We start from the raw sequence: 20,305 nt of genomic DNA on the forward strand, positions 1-20,305 counted from the left end.
ACACACTGCATAGGATTATGAGATGTGAAATTCAAGTGCTCATTTATAATATTAATAAAAGAAAAACACAAATAAACTTAAAAAAAAAAAGTATTCATTACATAGATCTGATTTTTTATTTTAATTTTTTGCTGAGGCAACGCAGGATGCAAAACAGACTTTCCAATAATCATGGTATTTAGTGCTTGTAATAGCTCTTCATCAAAAATCAGCTGCCGCCTTTTCCTCATATTGACTTTATGAAACTGATAACCACTAATTCAGTGAGTAAAAGGTGCTGCCTATCAATGTACATTGTAAAAACATAACGGCAAGATTTTGTCAGCCGCGCTGGTGCTTTTAATTATAAGTTCTCAGTTTTTCGATCTGCTATTATCTAAACACTTTTTAACACCAGGTGATTTTAAATGACAACATTTTAGTAAAAGTCAATGACTGGGAGACTTGAGTGTTTTTCTGAAAATCTGTTATGTACATTTGAATAACAGGTACGGGTAAAATTTAGTGTTAAAGGACATTTTCTAAGCTGTTTTTTAAATTCATATTAAATTCTTAATTATAGAAAGCCCCAGAATTGCCTGAACGACAAACAATTTGCAACCAGGAGATTTCCATTGTTTTGAAGGCAGAAACAGCTCCATTAGACCTCATTTAAAATGACAAAATTTAAGGTTTCTATTGATATTAAATGCATAATTATAGCCCCAGAATAGCCTGAATGACAAACTACTACATCAAATTTCCATTGTTTTGAAGGCCGTTACATAGGTTGTAGTTTGGTCAAAGAGTATTTTTTTTGGTATCTTGCACAAAAAATTAATGATTTACTTTTTTTTTTTTAAGGAGGAAGAAAAATGAGCAACCCTGATGACAGTGGACTGGAGGATACTGGTGGCAGTGGTGTAAGTACTGATAGAAAATAAATAAAATTCTTCAAAATGTAAGGATAGTGATTAATTGTTCATTATTAAATTTTTTTTTTCATCCACAGGTCACCACAGAAATGATCAGCCGGGCAGTGAATTTATACTTGTTATTAAGTTATACAAATATTTTCCGACTGATAACTAAGTGATGTTGGGTTTGACAGCTGTTGTGTTGCTTGTTTGTAGGATACAGAATACAGCTCATCCGGGGAGGAGAAGGGATCCCCAAATTTTCTACGTCCTCTTCCTCCCACACCACCTCCATCCTGCTCCTCCTGCTGAAGATGATGAGGAAAATGTAATGTATACAGACTATACTCTATAACTATGTACTGTATGAGGAGGAAGAACAGGACGAAGTGCAGGAAGAAAATTGATTTCTTTTTTTATAGTTCATAGTTCTTGTTTTTTAAATAAATAAAAATGTTTTATGTTTTTATGTAAATAGATCACAATTTATTTTGTTATAAATACATTTGTTTTAATAAATATTTTTCATATATTTATTTGTTGAATTCACAATTATTTATTCGCTCCTAAAGAACTCCTCAGTCAAAGCATGAAAACATTCAGTTCAAAGCCAGACCTTGAGGCTCCCCACCGAGTGTTGAAATCAGACCAGACCTTTGTGGATTATACAGTCAAAACATTTTTTAAAAAGACAACACATTTTGAAGCTATTGCCGATGTTCAGTTCTGTTGAGTCAAATTAAGCTGCAGGGTCCACTCCTGGTGGTGCCCTTCCATCAATTCCTTTAAGTTTCAGCTTTGCAACCACAGTCCCCCCGGAAACCCAAAGACTCTTGGTTTCCCCCACGCTGCCAGACGGGTCATGGGAATAACGCCGCCAGATTGTGAGTCGTCATAGTTTATGGTTGGAACGACAGTATCTGATCGTCTTCGAACCTCTGACTTTCGTTCTTGATTAAAGAAAACATTCTTGGCAAAATGCTTTCGCTCTTGTCCGTCTTGCGCCGGTCCAAGAATTTCACCTCTAGGTGGGCGGGGGGGGGGGGGGCGTGGGTAGGGGGGCGGCCCGGGAAGGCGGTGGGAAGCCTGGCGAGATTCAACACGGAGCTTTTTAACTGCAGCAGGGTCAGTATATGCTATTGGAGCTGGAATTACCGTGGCTGCTGGCACCAGACTTGCCCTCCAATGGGTCCTCACCCAGGGGTTTACGATATGCTCATTCCCATTACGTTATTTTTTTTGACACAACCTCTCAGTTTTGGAAATGAGTTGTGCACCTGCTGATATGGTAGCTGTTTCTCAGGCTCCCTCTCTGGAATTGAACCCTGATTCCCCGTCTCCAATGTTCACCATGGGAGGCGCCGTAATTACCACCGAAAGTTGATAAGGCAGACATTCGAAAGAGACCTGTATCATTATCAATTTCTGGCACCACTCAATCAATAGTACCAAAAATAAGCTTTAATTTGACAAAACCTTTATATAGATTTTAGTTTGGTCATATAATATTATATATACAGTGGTATGAAAAAGTGCCCCCTTCCTATTTTGAATGTTTGTCACACTTTAATTTTTCAGATCATCAAGGAAATTTAAATCAATATATTTAATCAAATTCAAATTTAATCATAATTTTGATAATCATAATCAAATTTAAATCAATATATTTAATCAAAGACAACACAACATGCAGTTTTTGAATGAAGTTTTTTTTTTATTATGAAGGTAAACAAATTCCAAACCCACATGGCCCTGTGTGAAAAAGTGTTTGCCCCCTAAACTTAACAACCGGTTGGGCCACCCTTAGCAGCAACAACTGCAATCAAGCGTTTCTGATAACTTGCAGTCGGTTACAGCGCTGTGCAGGAATTTTTGGCCACTCATCTTGGCAGAATTGTTGTAATTCAGCTATATTGGAGGGTTTTCGAGCATGAACCACCTTTATAAGGTCATGCCACAGCATCTCAATAGGATTCAGGTCAGGACTTTAACTAGACCACTCTAAAGTCTTAATTTTGTTTTTCTTCAGCCATTCAGAGATGGATTTGCTGGTGTGTTTTGGATTATTGTCCTGCTGCAGAACCCAAGTTCGCTTTAGCTTGAGGTCACGAACAGATGGCTGGACATTGTCCTTCTGGATTTTTTGGTAGACAGCAGAATTCTTGGTTCCATTTATCACAGCAAGTCTTCCAGGTCCAGAAGCAGCAAAACAGCCCCAGACCATCACACTACCATCACCATATTTTACTGTTGGTATGATGTTCTTTTTCTGAAATGTTTCTTTCAAAAAGTTCAACTTTTATCTCGTCAGTCCACAGAGTATTTTCCCGAAAGTCTTGGGGATCATCAAGAGGTTTTCTGGCAAACCTGAGACGAGCCTTTATTTTCTTTATGCTCAGCAGTGGTTTTCGTCTTGGAACTCTGCCATGAAGGCCATTTTTGCCCAGTCTCTGTCTTATGGTGGAGTCATGAACACTGACCTTAACTAAGACAAGAGAGGCCTGCAGTTCTTTAGATGTTGTGAAGTCTTTGTTTTGTTGCTGCACTCTCAGGGTAATTTTGGTCAGCTGGCCACTCCTGGAAAGGTTCACCACTGTTCCATGTTTTCGCCATTTGTGGATAATGGCTTTCACTGTGGTTCGCTGGAGTCCCAAAGCTTTAGAAATGGCTTTATTACCTTTTCCAGACTGATAGATCTCAATTATTTTCTTTCTAATTCATGCCTGAATTTTTTTTATACCTCAACATGATGTGTAGCTTTTGAGGATCTTTTGGTCTACTTCACTTTGTCAGGCAGGTCCTATTAAAGTGATTTCTTGATTGCGAACAGGCGGGGCAGTAATCAGGCCTGGGTGTGGCTAGAGAAACTGAACTCAGGTGTGATAAACCACAGTTATGTTTAATATTAAAATTTGTTTGATGATCTGAAACATTCAAGTGTGTCAAACACGCAAAAAAAAAAAAAAAAAAAAAAAATCATTAATCATCATTAAGGGAGAGCTGCACTGCCTTATAAGGTTGACAACAGATGATACTTCATTGCTGGCTTTCTCATGCTGCATCCTATCGGGTTATTGCCCCAGTCTTCACCTTACTTTATCAAAACAACGTTATAATAGGAAGACTGTCAAACTGTCTGTCTAGCATTGTAAAGTGGATGAATGTAAACTTTTTAAAATTGAACAAAGATAAAAATGAAGTTCTTATTTTGGGTAAAAAATCTGAGCGGGAGAGGATTGAAGTGGAATTGGGTTCCTTAGCCTCACAATCTAAGAAAGAGGTAAAGAACCTGGGAGTCATTTTGGATTGTGATCTAAGTTTTAAGTCACATATTAATCATGTTACAAAAACATGCTTCTATCACTTGAGAAATATTGCCAAGATTTGCCCTTTTCTATCTCTTAATGATGCTAAAAAACTAATTCATGCGTTTATCTTCTCTCGACTCGATTACTGTAATGCTGTGTACACTGGTTTACCTAAGGGTTCTATAGTTAAGCTGCAGTTGATACAAAATGCAGCAGCTAGAGTATTAATGAAACTGAAGAAACGAGAACATATTACACCGGTTTTAATGGAATTACATTGGTTACCAGTACACCAAAGGATTGATTTTAAGATTCTTACAATAGTTTATAAAGCATTACACAACCGGACACCTTCTTATATTTTCTGACTGTTCATCAAGATACAGTCCTAACCAAATGCTACGTTCTTCTAGTGCTGGACTTTTAACATATTACACAGTAAATCTCAAGCAATCTGGCGGTACTTCTTTTAGCCACTATGCTCCATCTCCATATGAAACCAAGGAGATGTCTAGTCTATCCAGTTCCAACTAATTATATTTAATGTGATCCCGTCCACGAGCTACGTCCCATTGATATTCAAATTAGTGCTACAAGCGCGGCAAGGACCGGAGTATCTGTACGCGAGGAAACTCCCACATCACCGCAAACAAAGCAACACGACTTTTCAAGTTCATCTTGGTTACTGTAGAAGACGTGCTGTGAGGAATAAGACTTATATTTACCTCGATCAGAAGAAGGACGCGATACGACGCAAACCCAGCAGGAGGAGACATTTACTTGAGTCTTTTATTTGCCTTTCGTTCTTTTGCTGTTATTTACTTTGACAAAACGTATACACATTTTACTAGTTAGACTTATTCCAAACTATAATTCCTGACTATATCAAATGGACCATTATGAAGTATGTTTGATCGCATTGCATCTCACATGATGCCATTAGGGTGTAAAAGTAAAATGCGTGCTTGCACTGAATATATGTTTACATCACGTTTATTAGTAATATAGTGCTAAAAAATAATTATCAGTTTCTCAGTACTGTTTGTTATTTAGTGATCTGAAACCTGCTCAACAGATGAATCCTGCTGTCTTTCCCTCGAGTCTCTTCAAACTGTTTTCCTCTGAGAGCGCTGTACAAACTTCAGATGATACAGATAAAAATCCAGTACAAATACAGATAAATTGTGCTCGCACTTTATTATTATTATTCTTTATTTGGCATGGACATCACAATTACATTGGACCATATGTATTTGCTTAAGTGTTTTAGCACACATGCTAATTTTCAACACCTGTCCAAGGGAGGCTAGTTGTTAAAAATAATAATAATAATAATAACAATAATAATAAGTTACAATACATGAAAAGAAATAATAATAATAAAAATATTAGTACCATTACAAACAATAAAATAAGATACAAAAAAGTATATTTACATACACAAGCCATAAAGCAAAAGCAACAGGATCAACCAATAACCCAATAATAGACTATTTATGTAAGCACAGCTGTTTTGTTTTTAACCATCGTTTGAGTCCTATATTAAAAGTATTCCCATTGTTTTCTAATTTTAAAGTAGCAGGTAAGGCATTCCACAGTTTTGGCCCCTTCACAGAGAAAACAGACTGACCAAAAGAGGACTTATAATTTGGAACAAGACAGTCAGCACTAGTAGTGGCTCGTGTGTTTGCCCTATTAGAGCTTTGACGCCTACAGATTAATTCAGAAAACAGCAGTGATGCATGATTCTTCAGACATTTAAAAAACAGTTTAAGGAAATTAAAATCAATTAAGCTATCAAAACCAACAAGGTTATGCTTTCTTAAAACATCACAATAATGCCATCGCATAGGTTTCTGGTCCATAACTTTTATTGCATGTTTGTATATTGAGACAATAGGCTTCAGTAAAGTTGGAGAGGCTTGCGACCATGATGTAATGCAATATGATAAATGTGACAAAATCATTGCATGCATGTATAATTTTGCAGTTTGACAAGACAAATCCTTCCTAATAATATGGAAACAATTTAGATTTGGTTTGACCTTCCTACAAATATTCTTAACTATCAAATTTTAAATTCTTATCCAAAATTATGCCAAGATACTTGACTTCATTCACTACTTCTTAATATGCACCTTAAATACATCCCTTGCAGGCTTATTTCGTATGGAGAAGCACATAGAAGCTGTTTTCTTAACATTAAGAGTTAAATGTGATATCTCAAGCCATCTAGAAATTTTCAGATGCTCACCTGCCTAGCTAGGTGTTTTAGCAGACACATGGATGACAGCGTCATCTGCATAAATCTGACAGTTGACACCCGGACAGCAGTTAGGTAGGTCATTTATATACATTGTAAACAACAATGGGCCAAGTACTGACCCTTGCGCTACTCCCAAGTTGTTTGCACACACAGGTAATCTCAACCCATTAACCTTAACACATTGCTGTCTCCCGCCCAAATAGGACCCAAACCACTGTAAAGCTTCTGATGACATTTTAAACTGATTTAATTTATTTAATAAAATGCTATGATTAATGGTGTCAAAGGCCTTCTTTAGGTCCAGGAACACTGCCACCACTACATTTCCTTTATACAATGAGACTTTTATTTTGTCCAGCAAATAACAGTTAGCTATTTCAGTGGAATATTTATCTCTAATATTTATCTCTTAATCCAACCTGCTGTGGATAAAGCAACTGGATAGACTCTAAATGTTCCGCTAGTTGTTCGGCAACAATCTTTTCCAGAACTTTGGAAACTACAGGTAGAATAGCAATAGGCCTATAATTACTAACTACCTCCTTATCTCCCGATTTATAGACCGGTGTAATTATTGCTGTTTTCCAACTCTCTGGGAATGTTTTTGCTTGTATTGACAAATTTACTAAATAAGTAATTGGCTCCAACAGACAACTTTGGTATCTCTTGATTAATTCAGCGTGAATGTCATAGATGTCCTTAGACATAGAATTACGCACATTTGCAATCACTTTCTGAACCTTATCACGAGAAACCTCTTTAATATTAAATAAGCCTGTATGGTCAGAATTAAATTCTTAAGCTGATGAGTCAATTTACTTAAAATGACTTGCTGATTCTTGTACGGATTCAATGAAAAAACTATAACAAACATTTGCTATAGCCTCATTACTATGAATCATATTACTACTAACTTGAAGACAATTTACTGTAGAATGTTTTTGCCTATTTGAATTTGACAGTCTATTTATATGTTGCCACAATTTAGAACTGTTGCCACTGGCCTCCTCAATTAATTTGAAAAAATTATTAGTCTTAGCCTTTCGCAACACTGATACTACTTTATTCCTCAAGCCAGTGTAAATAAGATGGTCAGTATAAGATTTTGTTAATAATGACTTTTTAAGAGAAAGATCTCGCCTTTTAATAATCTGAAGAATATCACTGTTAAAACATGGAAGAGAGAATTTCTTAGGCCTACTCTTCCAGGTTTTCGTATATTTACCTTTTAATTCACTTAAAATAGAGGCAAAATTGCCTGCACTGTGATTTAAGTCTGACTCCTTAATAACTTTTTCCAATTAACTTCCTTCAAGTCATGTTCAAAGTTAACTACTTTTGACTTGGGAATTCTTGTTGTTAAAATCTGATTTTCTGTTTTATTATGATGAGGTAAACGTTTTCTAGTTAATTTTCTTACGATCAGTGTCATATGGTCTGAAAGACAAGTAATAAGATCATATATTTTCATTACCCTCTCTAGTCTATTCGTGAAAATCAGATCTTTAAGAGTTTCACTTTTTCTTGTGATTCGAGTGGTCAATTGTTTAAAATTAAATTTCTCCATACTTAATTTAAATTGTGATTTAACATTTTTAACTATCCAATTAATATTAAAATCACCAGACATCATACATTCACAGCTGTTATCAACAAGAGAAAGAAGATTCTTTAGTTCATTATAAAACTTTACATCATGACATGAAGGATTATAAAGCACAACTATATTAAATTTCATATTTGGAGAAAGAATAACATTTAATCCCAAACACTCCATGTTCACCTTCAATTCAAATTGTAAACATCTAAAATGCTCCCTTATATAAATTAAAACACCACCCCTTCCTTCCATCTCTCCTATAACAAGTATATCCTGGTACATTAATTAGGTCAGTAAGAACATTATGATTCAACCAAGTCTAAGAAATGCACACAAAAAAAAAAAAAAAAAAAAAAAAAAAAAATCAAAATTGGAATCAATAAGTAAATTCTGTATCTGATCTAATTTTGTAGTATACTTCATATATTTATATGTCCTCCCAGAATTCCTTTAGGTTTATTCCCAGAGTTCCAGATGAATTTAGCATGATTCACAGTTTGAAAGAGTCTTGACTTCCTCTGTTTCAATATTGCATGATTTATTGCATGCCTTTTGGCTCTTGTAAAACTCTGTTGGCATTCGTCCGTTATTGCAGACTGGCCATTACAGTAATGACAATGACACAGTAACTGGCATATAAGGATTAATGTGAGGCATAGAACTCACCTCAGTGTCTGATCTCAGTAAGTGATCTCAGATTGATCAAACACTACTGCCGCTGCTTTTACTCCTGCTAGACAGCACAGCTCTGCATTTTCCACTTCATCCACAATTGGTAACTTCAGCCGCTGCCCAAGTTCACCTGTCGATTCATTACGCTGCGCCGAGTCTTAAATGGCCGGACCAGTCTCGTCACCCCTCCGCACCTCCCCAGGCGATCCCCAACGACAGCCAGGGACAGCTCCACCGGGACAAACGCCATCCAGCCTCGGAGTCAGGGTAAATTGCAGATGTTATTGACATTATAATTGGCTGGAAAGCTGTAATCGTTACATGTTGCTCTGCCTCCATCGGTGTGAAAAAGTGGCCCAAGATTTAGGTGTACATCTCCAGATGACAGCAGCAGAAGTAGTAAAAATTTAGCTGGGTACATTGTAGCATAACCAAATCCAAAGAAATGCAGTTGTGTCTTTTCTGTTAAAATGCCCAATGGATCAGCAGAAATGGAGTTTGCTTTAACCTCAAAAGTCTTTGGTGCATTGTACGCAAGTAAGACAGGCATCAATATTAGGACACCACAGATGACAAGGTACAAGCTGGGAGTGCTTTGAACATCTTTGCCTTTGATTTCAAACATATTTATGTTAATGGGGGGTGAATCTTCGCTGTTCAAGTATTGCTCCAATACTTGAACAGGGAAGACACATATATTGGATGATAGAGACCCAACAGAGACAGAATGCACAGACTTTGATTTTAATATAAGGGGTAACTGAGGAACACGGGTGCACAGAATGACTAACTGGACTAAAGAAAAGGAACAGGACCAAATAAGGGCACACAGAAACAGGTCCATATTCCTGGCATATCGTTCCCTTTCTGGAAGGCGCATCATTGCACTGATGGAACAACAGAAGGAGGAGAATGGATATCCGGGAGGAGGATGATGAACAGAGTCCAAGGTGGAGACGACGGAGGGGGGAGCCTGTCTCTGTATGTCCTCGTGACTCCTTCACTTTCTCATGGATCAAGGGTTGTAGTTGTAACCCGAATCAGTGATGATGCTAACAATGTCCTTTATTATGTTCCAACCAAAAAACTGCACTTCCTGTGAGATCTCTTTTCAATTCATGATATACAAATGTGAAGTTCTTACATTGTAGACAGAGGAAACACATTGTCCATAATCCTTATTATTCCTTGCTCTTTTATGCATTACCATGTCAACTAGCTATATTGTGTTGGACTGAGCTTAAAGTGTACTATGGACAAAACATAATGCTTTAATATGTGAATTAGAAAGTTCCATTCTATACATTTTGTTTGAAACTTTCTACACTAAGGGGATCTGTTGGGTTTCTCTCTATTATGAATCTGCATGTGCTTGTCAAGGCTTCCTTTTAGACTAAAACAGTTTCCACACTGAGAGCATGTGTAAGGCTTCTCTCCGGTATGAACCCTCATGTGAAGGTTAAGGGTTCCTTTTTGATTAAAACTCTTTCCACACTGTTTGCATGTGTGAGGCTTCTCTCCAGTGTGAACTCTTATGTGCTTGTTAAGGGTTTCTTTTACACTGAAACTCTTTCCACACTGTTTGCATGAGTAAGGCTTCTCTCCAGTGTGGACTCTCATGTGTCTGTTAAGGCTTCCTTTTTGATTAAAACTCTTTCCACACTGTTGGCAGGTAAAAGGGTTCTCCATGGTATGAATTTTCTGGTGCATTTTAAGGTTTCCACTTTCAGAAAAACTCTTTCCACACTGTTTGCATCTGTAAGGCTTTTCCCCAGTGTGAACTCTCATGTGTCTGTTAAGGTGTCCTTTTAGAGTGAAACTCTTTCCACACTGTTGGCAGGTGTATGGCTTTTCTTCAGTGTGAATTCTCATGTGTCTGGTAAGGTCTCCTTTTAGAGTGAAACTTTTTCCACAATGTTTGCATGTGTAAGGCTTCTCTCCAGTGTGAATTCTACCTTTTTGAGTGAAACTGTTTCCACACTGAACGCAAGCAAAACAACTCCTAGTTCCTGTAGTTTGAGCTCTTTTTTGTTTAGAAGTCTTTTCAGACTGTAAGGAACAAAAATATTTTTCTCCAGATACGAAATCATGAAGATTCTTAAACTGATCTTTCTCTTCAGTTTCATTCAGATCTTCTCTCTCCTCTTTCAGTGCTGTTATGTCTAAGGTGGAAAAACAAAGAAATACAAGTTAATAAAGTTAAGAGTGGCACAAAACAATTAATATCAAAGCATGTAGATATGTAATGCATGTATGTTAGATCCTATACCAGGGTCTCCAAACCTGACCCCTGCTCAGCCGGTACCCTACAGAATTTAGGCTGGCCGTGATACAATTAATAAAAAAAATATCTCTGGAAAATCTAATGACAGAGTTTAGGATAATCTAAATATAGACTTATCTCAATGTTTCTGTACCATTTCTGTCTCCTAAGGAATAAAATATAGAAACAAATTTATTAAGAAACGAGGAAAAAAAAAGAAAAGGGGATAAACTCCCCACTCAACCGTCACATGAAAAAGTTCAGTGTCAAAGTTTATTTATCTAATTTAAATCACAAGTGTTTACTAAGGTGCTGTACAAGCATACCAAATTTAAAGGTGCCATAGAATGCATTGAAACAATATTTTAATATTGATATCTAAATAGAAGGTATATGGCATAGGCAAGCGCAAAAAATGAAGAATGAAATGGTTTGTTATTGCCTTATTTGGAAGGTTCATGAATATTAATGATGAGCTCTGTTCTGATTGGCTGTTTCATAGAGCTGCTCATCTCAATAGCTTGCACCTGGAGGAAATATTTAATTACAGAGCTCTAGCTGCTTTTAAAGTCCCCCTGAAATTAAAATTAAAGTTTTTTAGCTTTTAGTATGAATAAATTAGCCTTAATGTTATCTATAAGCTTGTGTGCTGCAAAGACAAAATTCGCGTGTACAAGATATGGGCATTCAAAACTTACAGTCTCGTCACTTCCGCCAATATGAATCAAGGATTTGGGTGATATCACCTTGCACTTCAATTTCTCATCAAACGTTCTATCCAATCAAATGCTCTCTAGAGTCCGTAATGTCCCGCCCCCTAGAGAGACGCGAGGAGATCATATGCGCTCGCATATGCGATCAGCATGTATTAAACTTCACAGCCTCAGCATGGTTATCACCATTTTGTTTTAGCAAGAGTGTCATATTGAATAGGGGTGGGAGAAAAAATCGATTCTCCGATGCATCGCGATTCTCTCTTCAACGATTCTGAATCGATTCCTAATTTTTCAGAATCGATTCTGAGCTTGTTTTTTTTTCCAGCATATGGCACGTGTGCGCGCTAGAGACGCTGCCGGCTTCATTGCACAGCATTTGCACTGTGAGACTGGTGCGCACTGCTTGACATTGTGTGCTTCCACCCGCCGTGTTTTAGTTAAGTTATGCTTTCATTTCTGCCGTCTGAAATGCAGTACTATTAGATGCACTGACAGACTTTCGCGTGCGCTTTGTGTTTGTTCGTCCTAAAGCTCGATTGCAGATGTGGTTAAATGCACTTGCGTTTTCAAATAGTTTTAAACTAAACTGTACATACAGTCAGCTATGTTTTTAGAGCAGGACGAAACATCTGATATATCTAAATAGATATGTGCATCAGTGGCGTATACGCTGCTAATGCTCCGCATACCCAGGCTGTCATAGAGACTGCGTTCACGTGTTAAATAATATAAACATGCTTATGAGTTGATCCCTCTTTTGAGATAGAATCTTCTGGGCAAGCAGATTCTCCGCATCTACCTCGACTCCTCAGAATTGATGCGCATTCTCTGTTTGTCTGTCATGCGCATGACTTTATTCGCGGGGGAAGCTGTCTGAGAAGCGCTCGCCCAAGCGGAAAAACGCGCTGTTGCTGCCAGATCCTGATTGCCAAAAATCCTATTGTGTTTGATGCACAACTTACTCGACTAAATCAAATGAAAAACAAAAACAAAAAACATCCTAACTGTATATTATCATAATTTCTCAACAATTCAAAATGTGAAAGTCCACTGAAAAAAATAGCCTATATAAAATGTCTATAATTAAAAATAATAATAATAATAACAGGGAAAAGAGGAAATATTAAAATATGATTTAGTCTCTGATTTTATTGGTTTCTAAATAATCTAAAGATATAATTATTTTGGTATTACTGGTGGTTTTATCACTAAGCAAGCCTGATTAAAAATAAAATTTAAAAAGTCACCGTTCGCCACTGCTGTGCATTAGTTTGTTAAAGCTGTCTGTCTATGATCTCATCAGTAATAATAAAACGGCAGTAATGCTGAGGAAAAAAGAAAAACTATTGTCTGTTAACTTTCAGATAACTAAAGGACACTTATTTTAAATAAGTAATTGTTTTTAAAAGTATCTTGCTGATATAGTTTAAAAAATAAAGTTAAATTGGCTCAAAATAAATTTGATATAAAACATATGAAAATGTAGCCATGTGCAGTACTATTGAAAACTAAGAATGTGAGCATCATGATACTTAGTTAATAATGAAAACAGTAATTAAATTAAATTGAATCTTGAAACCAGTGAAGATTGACACAACTACTTTTACAGAGATTTCAACTATAAACAAAAAGCATAGAAACTGCAATTTTACATGTTTTTAAAATTGTAAAGTTGTATTTGCACAGCAGAAGAATTAATTGGGGAAAAAATGTAGATCAAGAATCGTTTTGGAATCGGATCGTGACTCCCAGAATCGGAATCGGATCAGATCGTGAAGTGCCTAAAGATTCCCACCCCTAATATTTAATCTGTGGGGTAATTTATTAGTCTGTAGCTTTCATAAGATTACAAATGCGGCTTTACTGAGCTCAACGGTTCTGGCCTGAGCGGATATTAATGGAACGCTATTGGCTATTCAAAATAAGTGGGCGGGGCTTAGCAATATGTTTTTGTTTCAGTTAAAGGTACGTCACCACATGTAATAACGCTGCCGGTTTCAAGGCACTTCAGTGGACCTTTAATATGTGCTTTGTTGAATCTGACGTTTTGAATCTCCAACATTTTACTCTCACTATAATGCATGATCGCATGTGCTCTGTGTAACGTTATACTGCAGCGACACAAAGACTTGCCACAAAAGTTGATGCTTTAGTGATACTCAGAATGTGTTAATCATTCGTCATCATCAGCGTAGTCATCTCTCTCTGTTTATGTCGTAAGTGAAATCTACCTGCAATGTAAAAGTATGTACATCTGTACTGCAATGTAACATGCTACAGCTAGCTTTAAGCTAACCGGGTCCCTTCAGTGACTCGCAATATTTTACTGGTTTACTGATGTTACTGATTGGGCGATGCAAATATTTGGGGCGTAACTATTAATGATCGGGAATATAGCCTAACAGTCGGTGTTATGTTGGAATTGACCTATTTTTCTGTGGTCTTTTGCAAACACTAGATTTCTATAAGAAGGAGGAAATGTTGGTGTTTGAGACTGATGGTATGTCATGTCTATCTAACGAACTGTTATTATTCAACTATGCCAAGGTAAACACAGTTTTACATTCTATGGTGCCTTAAAAACAATAACAACCCCCCCCCCCCCCATATAGGCTACTATATTTCTAAATATCCAATTGCTACACTTAATGGCAATATTGCACTGGTCTGTTGGACTGGGTTGAACAAAAATAAACAATATTTTGTTGCTTAAGCTTATGTATTCAGTCATTATTCAATGGTATACTAAAAATCCATATGAAAAAACTTACTTTTCACTGTTCTCAGGTCAAATATTTATATGCGATTATATGCGAAATAAGTATGATAAAAAAAAAAAAACTACGAAAGTATATTTGGGAATAAACGCATAAAATTACTATTTTAGCATTAAGAAAAGTTTATTTATTTTATTTTTAGAATACAATAATAATAGTAGTTCAGACCTATGAGAATTAAACTGTTGCCATAAAGTCATTCCCCATTTGATCTTTTAGGTCTGGTCCAGACTTATACATTTTCATTTTCTCTCTCTCTGTTATGGCCTTCTGTCTGAAACGGCATTTTTATCAAGGAAAACTAATGTCATTAAAGTGTTCACTTCAATTTTCCTGTTTTTATACTAAAAGTGTCATTTTTCTTGTGAAAAGTACTTGCTTTATTTTACTTAAAGTCAGGATAAAATTAAACTGATTCCAAAGCTCAGCATTTTGTTAAAGTTCTCCTCCATCAGTTTGAGAACCACTGGTTTATACTGTTCTCATGTTAAATACAGCACCTTCTTTATAAATATGCCCTACTGCTCCACTCTGATGCTCTTGAACAGTGGTCATCAATTTATTTACTCAATTATTATTAATATTTGAATTATTTTATGTTGTATTGTCTTTAATTCAACTTTGTTTACAGCTCTCTTTCTCCTATTTTGTGCTGAGAAAATTTTAAAACAAAAAACACTGTTTTCATTTGTACCCGGATTTATTTAGATATAGCTTTAGCTACAGCTGTCTGTTTTATTTGCTTACAAATACTTTAAATGACCAAATGTAGTCAGCATGCAGTAGCCAAATGTGATTACTTACATTTCAAGGTTTTTGCAAATAACTTTAACTTAAATAATTTTCTTAAAGTGTCTAAGTACCAGAAATCAATGGTTTTAATATTAGAAACAGATATTGGGTTTAATGTTACAGAAAAATATATAGTTCTCTTACGAGAGGTCTCACTCGATAGGTGCTGCAGTGGCTGCAGAGCAGCCAATAGGCACGCAAGCCGTCTCGCCTATGTCTGCACACTCCGGCAACGCGTTTAACATTAATACAAAATTAAGGATAATTTTCTGGCTTCAATATCTCTCGCGGAAAGGATTTTAAGATACTTACGCAGTACTCGTTCGACGTTCCCTCTCTGAGAGAACCGAGGTTACGTTAGTAACCGAGTACGGTTTTTTTTTTGGCTTATTTCTTATGATTGTTACAACTTAAATGCATGATGTCATAATAACAAATGTTCAGTGTGAAAGCAGAATATTGAAGGAAGCTTTTTAGTATTTGTCATGTGATCTCAACACTTCTGTCAAATGTCTTAACATTTCATTATTCATAAATATTATCTATTTCTATACTGACTTCAGCTTTGAGAATAAAAACCAACCTGTTTGTTCCTCAGTGTCTTCATGTTTGACTCTGAATGTTTCTTCAATCTTCATGTCTTCACTCTCCTCTTTAATAAACACCATCTTTATAATAGTGTGTCACATGGATCTCTGTTGATTCTCCAGGAGTTTTTCTGTGTGTTTGAACACTTTTTCCTGTTTAAGATGAGAATAATTAATAGATAGAACAATCAATGCAAACAAAATCTCTGGGTGCGTCTCAATCAGCTTCTACTAGTTACAGTAGTCAGTGCACTAGTAAGACAGTCAGTGAGTTTATAGACATCTGTATAACAATTTACAAAATATATACAAATTAGACAGAAGGTTCATATTCAGGTAGGCTATATTTATTTATATTTAGTATTCGATTATTTGTACATCATATCTAATATATTACACTCTCATGAAATCATCCTCGGTTGTGATTCACTCGTTTGTGTTTGTTGATGTCGTTTGTAGTTCCGCTCAATCGAATCACTGAATCATTTCACAAATGATTTGATTCAAATGATTCGGATTCTCAGTTTCTCTCATCTCTTCTTATCATCACACGATTGATTCACGATATAGGGAGCGAAATGAGACGCATTTTCTCTGTTACTAAAGGCGAACGTAACTCTAAAGCATCGCAATGTTATATTTCATAACGATTATTTATTTTACATAGCTTGTAAAAACGCTTTAATTGATGTCCATTGGTTTAAAAACTTTAAAACCACAAACCTTTCTTTAGGTGAATCACAACAAATGAGGAGCGCGGCGCAGCTTTATGACGTCACATCATCAGAGCAAAATAAAAGTCCCATCAGTGGGATCACAAACACATCATAGAAATGTTGTATATAGAATAGAATTTCATACCCATATGATGATGCTAAAAGTTCTAAAGTTACTAGCATCGTAAATCTATCAATATTATTCTCTATTTTTGTGTACATTAATAACACTTTGCTTTATGTTTTTAATACCTTGTCATTAAATTCACATTAAACTAGTTCATGCTGCCGTGTAATTGTTACAAAGGAGGTGTGCTGACAAATGGTTGATCACTCTTTTGACTATTGTAAACTCTTGTTATTTTGTTTGTTTGTGTATTTATTTATTTATTTATTCCTCTTTTGGAAAGTTACTGAAACACTGTCAGGGATTTTATTTTTCTTTTGCTATTGAGGCAAATGAGAACAAAAAAATATATATGTCGCAGTTTCTATTTACCACTACAAAAGGTTTATTTATTGTGAATGATTTACATTTCCACAGATTATCTTTTTTTTTTTAATGTGCATATACTCTGCGCTAAAATATGATTGTACTATAAACAAGTTACATATTAAGAGTTTTCAGTTGCTGCAAATGTATTTACAAACAAAAGTCATTGATAACAGATCCACACTGAAAATGAACAAAATCTTCTGTAAATATTATAAAGGATACTATGGTCTGTATGTGATCTTACTTCTTTCAGTGGTAATGTTGTTTTATTTAAGCAATTTTGTTTTAAATAAATTTTTCAATGTAAAGGAATGTGGCTCATTGATTTCAGTTTCGTTAATTGGCACAAACATGCAAACATATTCAACTGTTACTCAATATCTTCTTTTATCAACAGTGAAAAGTTCAGATAATAAATACACAATGAACAGTTTATTAGAAACTTTAACTAGAAGTACATCCATCAGAAAAAGTATGTTATGTTGTATTAGTGTTATGATCTTAGTGAAGATCACAGTCTCACTTAACATTTGTATTCACACACACCTAAAGCAAAAGAGATTCATTTAGAATTCAACATTTATCTTTCTGCTGAATTTCTTAGGCAGTAATTTCATTTCAGCCAATATAATTGTGTCTCTTACAGTAATGACTGTCACACATATGGACCGTCTTTGTGTTTATTTTTGTTCCCATGACCTCCTTCTCCTTATTTTTCCTGATGTTCTCTAATGCCCATATTTGATTTTCCTGTTCCTGTCTTCATTGTGTTTCATTGAGTTCAGGACTGTCTTGTCTTTACTTCGTTTAGTTGAGTATTTAAGAGTGCTCTGTTTGTGGTTTTCTCCTCTGATGGCTTACGTCCTAAAAAGTGAATGTCTTCCTGTTGTACTCTTGAGTTGTGTTTTAGTTTGTCTGTTTTAAGCTAGCGTTTGCTCATCTCCTCGTTCCCCGCTCAGTAGAGTTGTGAAATGTGACAATGGTATTGAAATGATAATAAATAGTAAATATCCAATCATAAATTTGCCTTAAATTACTTCATGTATTTTATATAAACAACGTAATACTTCAAGATTCTTAATACATAAAGGCAAATTTATACGTCTTTATTTGTTTTTAAACTTAGTCAACTGTAAGGATACATAGTGTCACAGGGAGTCAGACTGAGACGTGCGGATCCATTTGCAGCATTTATTTAGAATCGTCAACAGGCCAGAATAATCACCAGAAAACAGGAACAACGTAGGTAATCCGGGAAACAGTTCGATAGACAGGGAATGGTCGCAATGGCAGGAAGCAGGAATCGTCAACGGGGTACACAGTCCAGAGTCATACACAGAGAATCCAACACAGAGAAAAACGCTTGGAATTACGACCATAGGAACAATAAGACTTCGCAAGAAAGTGTGTGTGTCTGTGGCTTAAATGCATGTGGGTAAATGTGAAACAGGTGTGTGCAGCAATCAGTTCAGTGGGAAACAAGGAGCAGCTGTGTGCAGTGATTGGTGCAGTGGCTTATGGGGATTGCAGTCCAGAATGTGTGTGCAAGAGTTCATGATGAGAAGACAGACCAGATACATGACACATAGTACTTGATCACTATTTATGAAAAATATGAATGAAGATATTTAGATTATTTGCACGTTTATTAATTCTTGATATTCTATATTTTGATTTACATGATTTACAAGTTGTGTAAAATCATTAGAGTCAGGAGTGAAGAGTCAGCAAAGCAGACTCAGTGCTATGAATAGACTTAAAACCTGACTGAAATGTTTCATCACAGAATTAGGCTGATAGTTATTTAAAACAGATGTGTCTGATGAATAATTACTGCAATATATATTCAGAAAATAGCATTAGAAAATCAGCAGAAAGATAATTGGCATTTGAATTTTAAAATAAATATATTTAGCTGTAGGAGTGTGTGAATATGAATGTGAAATGATGGTAAGTGTCATCTTTTGTCTTTATTGGCTGTTGATGTTTCTGCCTCATTTCTTTAATTGGTGTCTTTGTTTCTGATCAATATCTGAGTTAAATATGAATACAGAGGCTGAAGGTGAGACTTTCCCTGATCTCTGTGATAATGAGTCTATAGTTCTGCTGATTGGATTAGAGTCACTGAAAATCTAATGAAGATCCTGAAATCTGTCTAAAACTCCAGTGATTGAGTGTTTAGTCAGTCTGGATGACTGCAGCGTCACACAGTAACATCTCAATCAAGAGTCTTCTGATCTTCTCTTCTGAGTTTACTACAGGTCTAACTGGATATTGCTGGTATTTTGGTTTCAAAACTTGTAACTTCACTAAAATCATAACTCTGATAGTACACAATTATACTTTTTAATGAATGCACTTCTAGAGATTGAGTTTGTAAAGCATGTATTGTATCTGATTTATAAACTGAACTGTTCGCTGTTAAAAGGGAAGATGAGGAGTAACAGTTAAATATGTTGACATGGTTTTGCCAGTTAAAGATGCTGAAAAGGTCATAATCAAGTTTAATAAAGGAATGGCAGAGAGGATGGGAAAAGCAAATCAAGATCAAGATTTTCTGTTCAATCTAAGGGTAGAAACAAATGTTTTTGAACTTGTCCATCCTGTAGGGACTCAGTTAAACTGTAGACTAAGGTTGGGGCATTGTGGGTTAAATACTTTTTTGTATATTGAAGGGAAGCGTTTTATTCTCTTTTTTTCTCTCCTTAAATTCACTCACAAAGACTGTTGATGCTGATCAAATGCAATGATGCGAGTCTTAATTTGAAGTCATTTTCATTTATTTGTGCAGATCGGCTTTAAAATAAATAAATAAATAAAAATATGTCACCTTGTAGGGTAGACACACAAAGTCATTTCCCCGTAATATTTTCCCTCCTTTCGGCGCTTCTCACTCCAGTCCAGCGGGTGGCACTAACACACACACTTCTGTTTGACAAACACCATTAAACCTAAGAAGAAGAATATGGAAGCAAATTAGTCTCATTAATAATTCACGCAAAAGACACGATGCACACATGCGTGTCCCAATTCACGTGCACGAAAAAAAAATATTCACAAAAAACCAGTTCACGTGCAAAAAAAATATATATATATAAATTCATAAAATACGTTTCACAAATTGCAAAACACAATTCACAGATTTACAACTGTGTACAACAATTTTGAATGTTTAAAAATCACGAGTGTATCCCGGACTGTGAATGTACGAATAGC

At 35.7% G+C, this 20,305-nt stretch overlaps 1 protein-coding gene across 1 annotated transcript in view; it reads right to left on the reverse strand.

Annotated features, from left to right (window-relative positions):
* The window catches only part of LOC141322482 (uncharacterized), a 116,731-nt gene that overhangs the window by 65,899 nt on the left and 30,527 nt on the right, over positions 1-20,305 (reverse strand). Inside the window, exon 3 of the mRNA XM_073833430.1 lies at positions 10,163-10,695. Within this exon, the coding sequence (XP_073689531.1) occupies positions 10,163-10,695 (533 nt within the window). The remainder of the gene's footprint in view (positions 1-10,162; positions 10,696-20,305) is intronic.

This window comes from Garra rufa, chromosome 1 (genome assembly GCF_049309525.1).
Source record: "Garra rufa chromosome 1, GarRuf1.0, whole genome shotgun sequence".
Taxonomy (NCBI): Eukaryota; Metazoa; Chordata; class Actinopteri; order Cypriniformes; family Cyprinidae; genus Garra; species Garra rufa.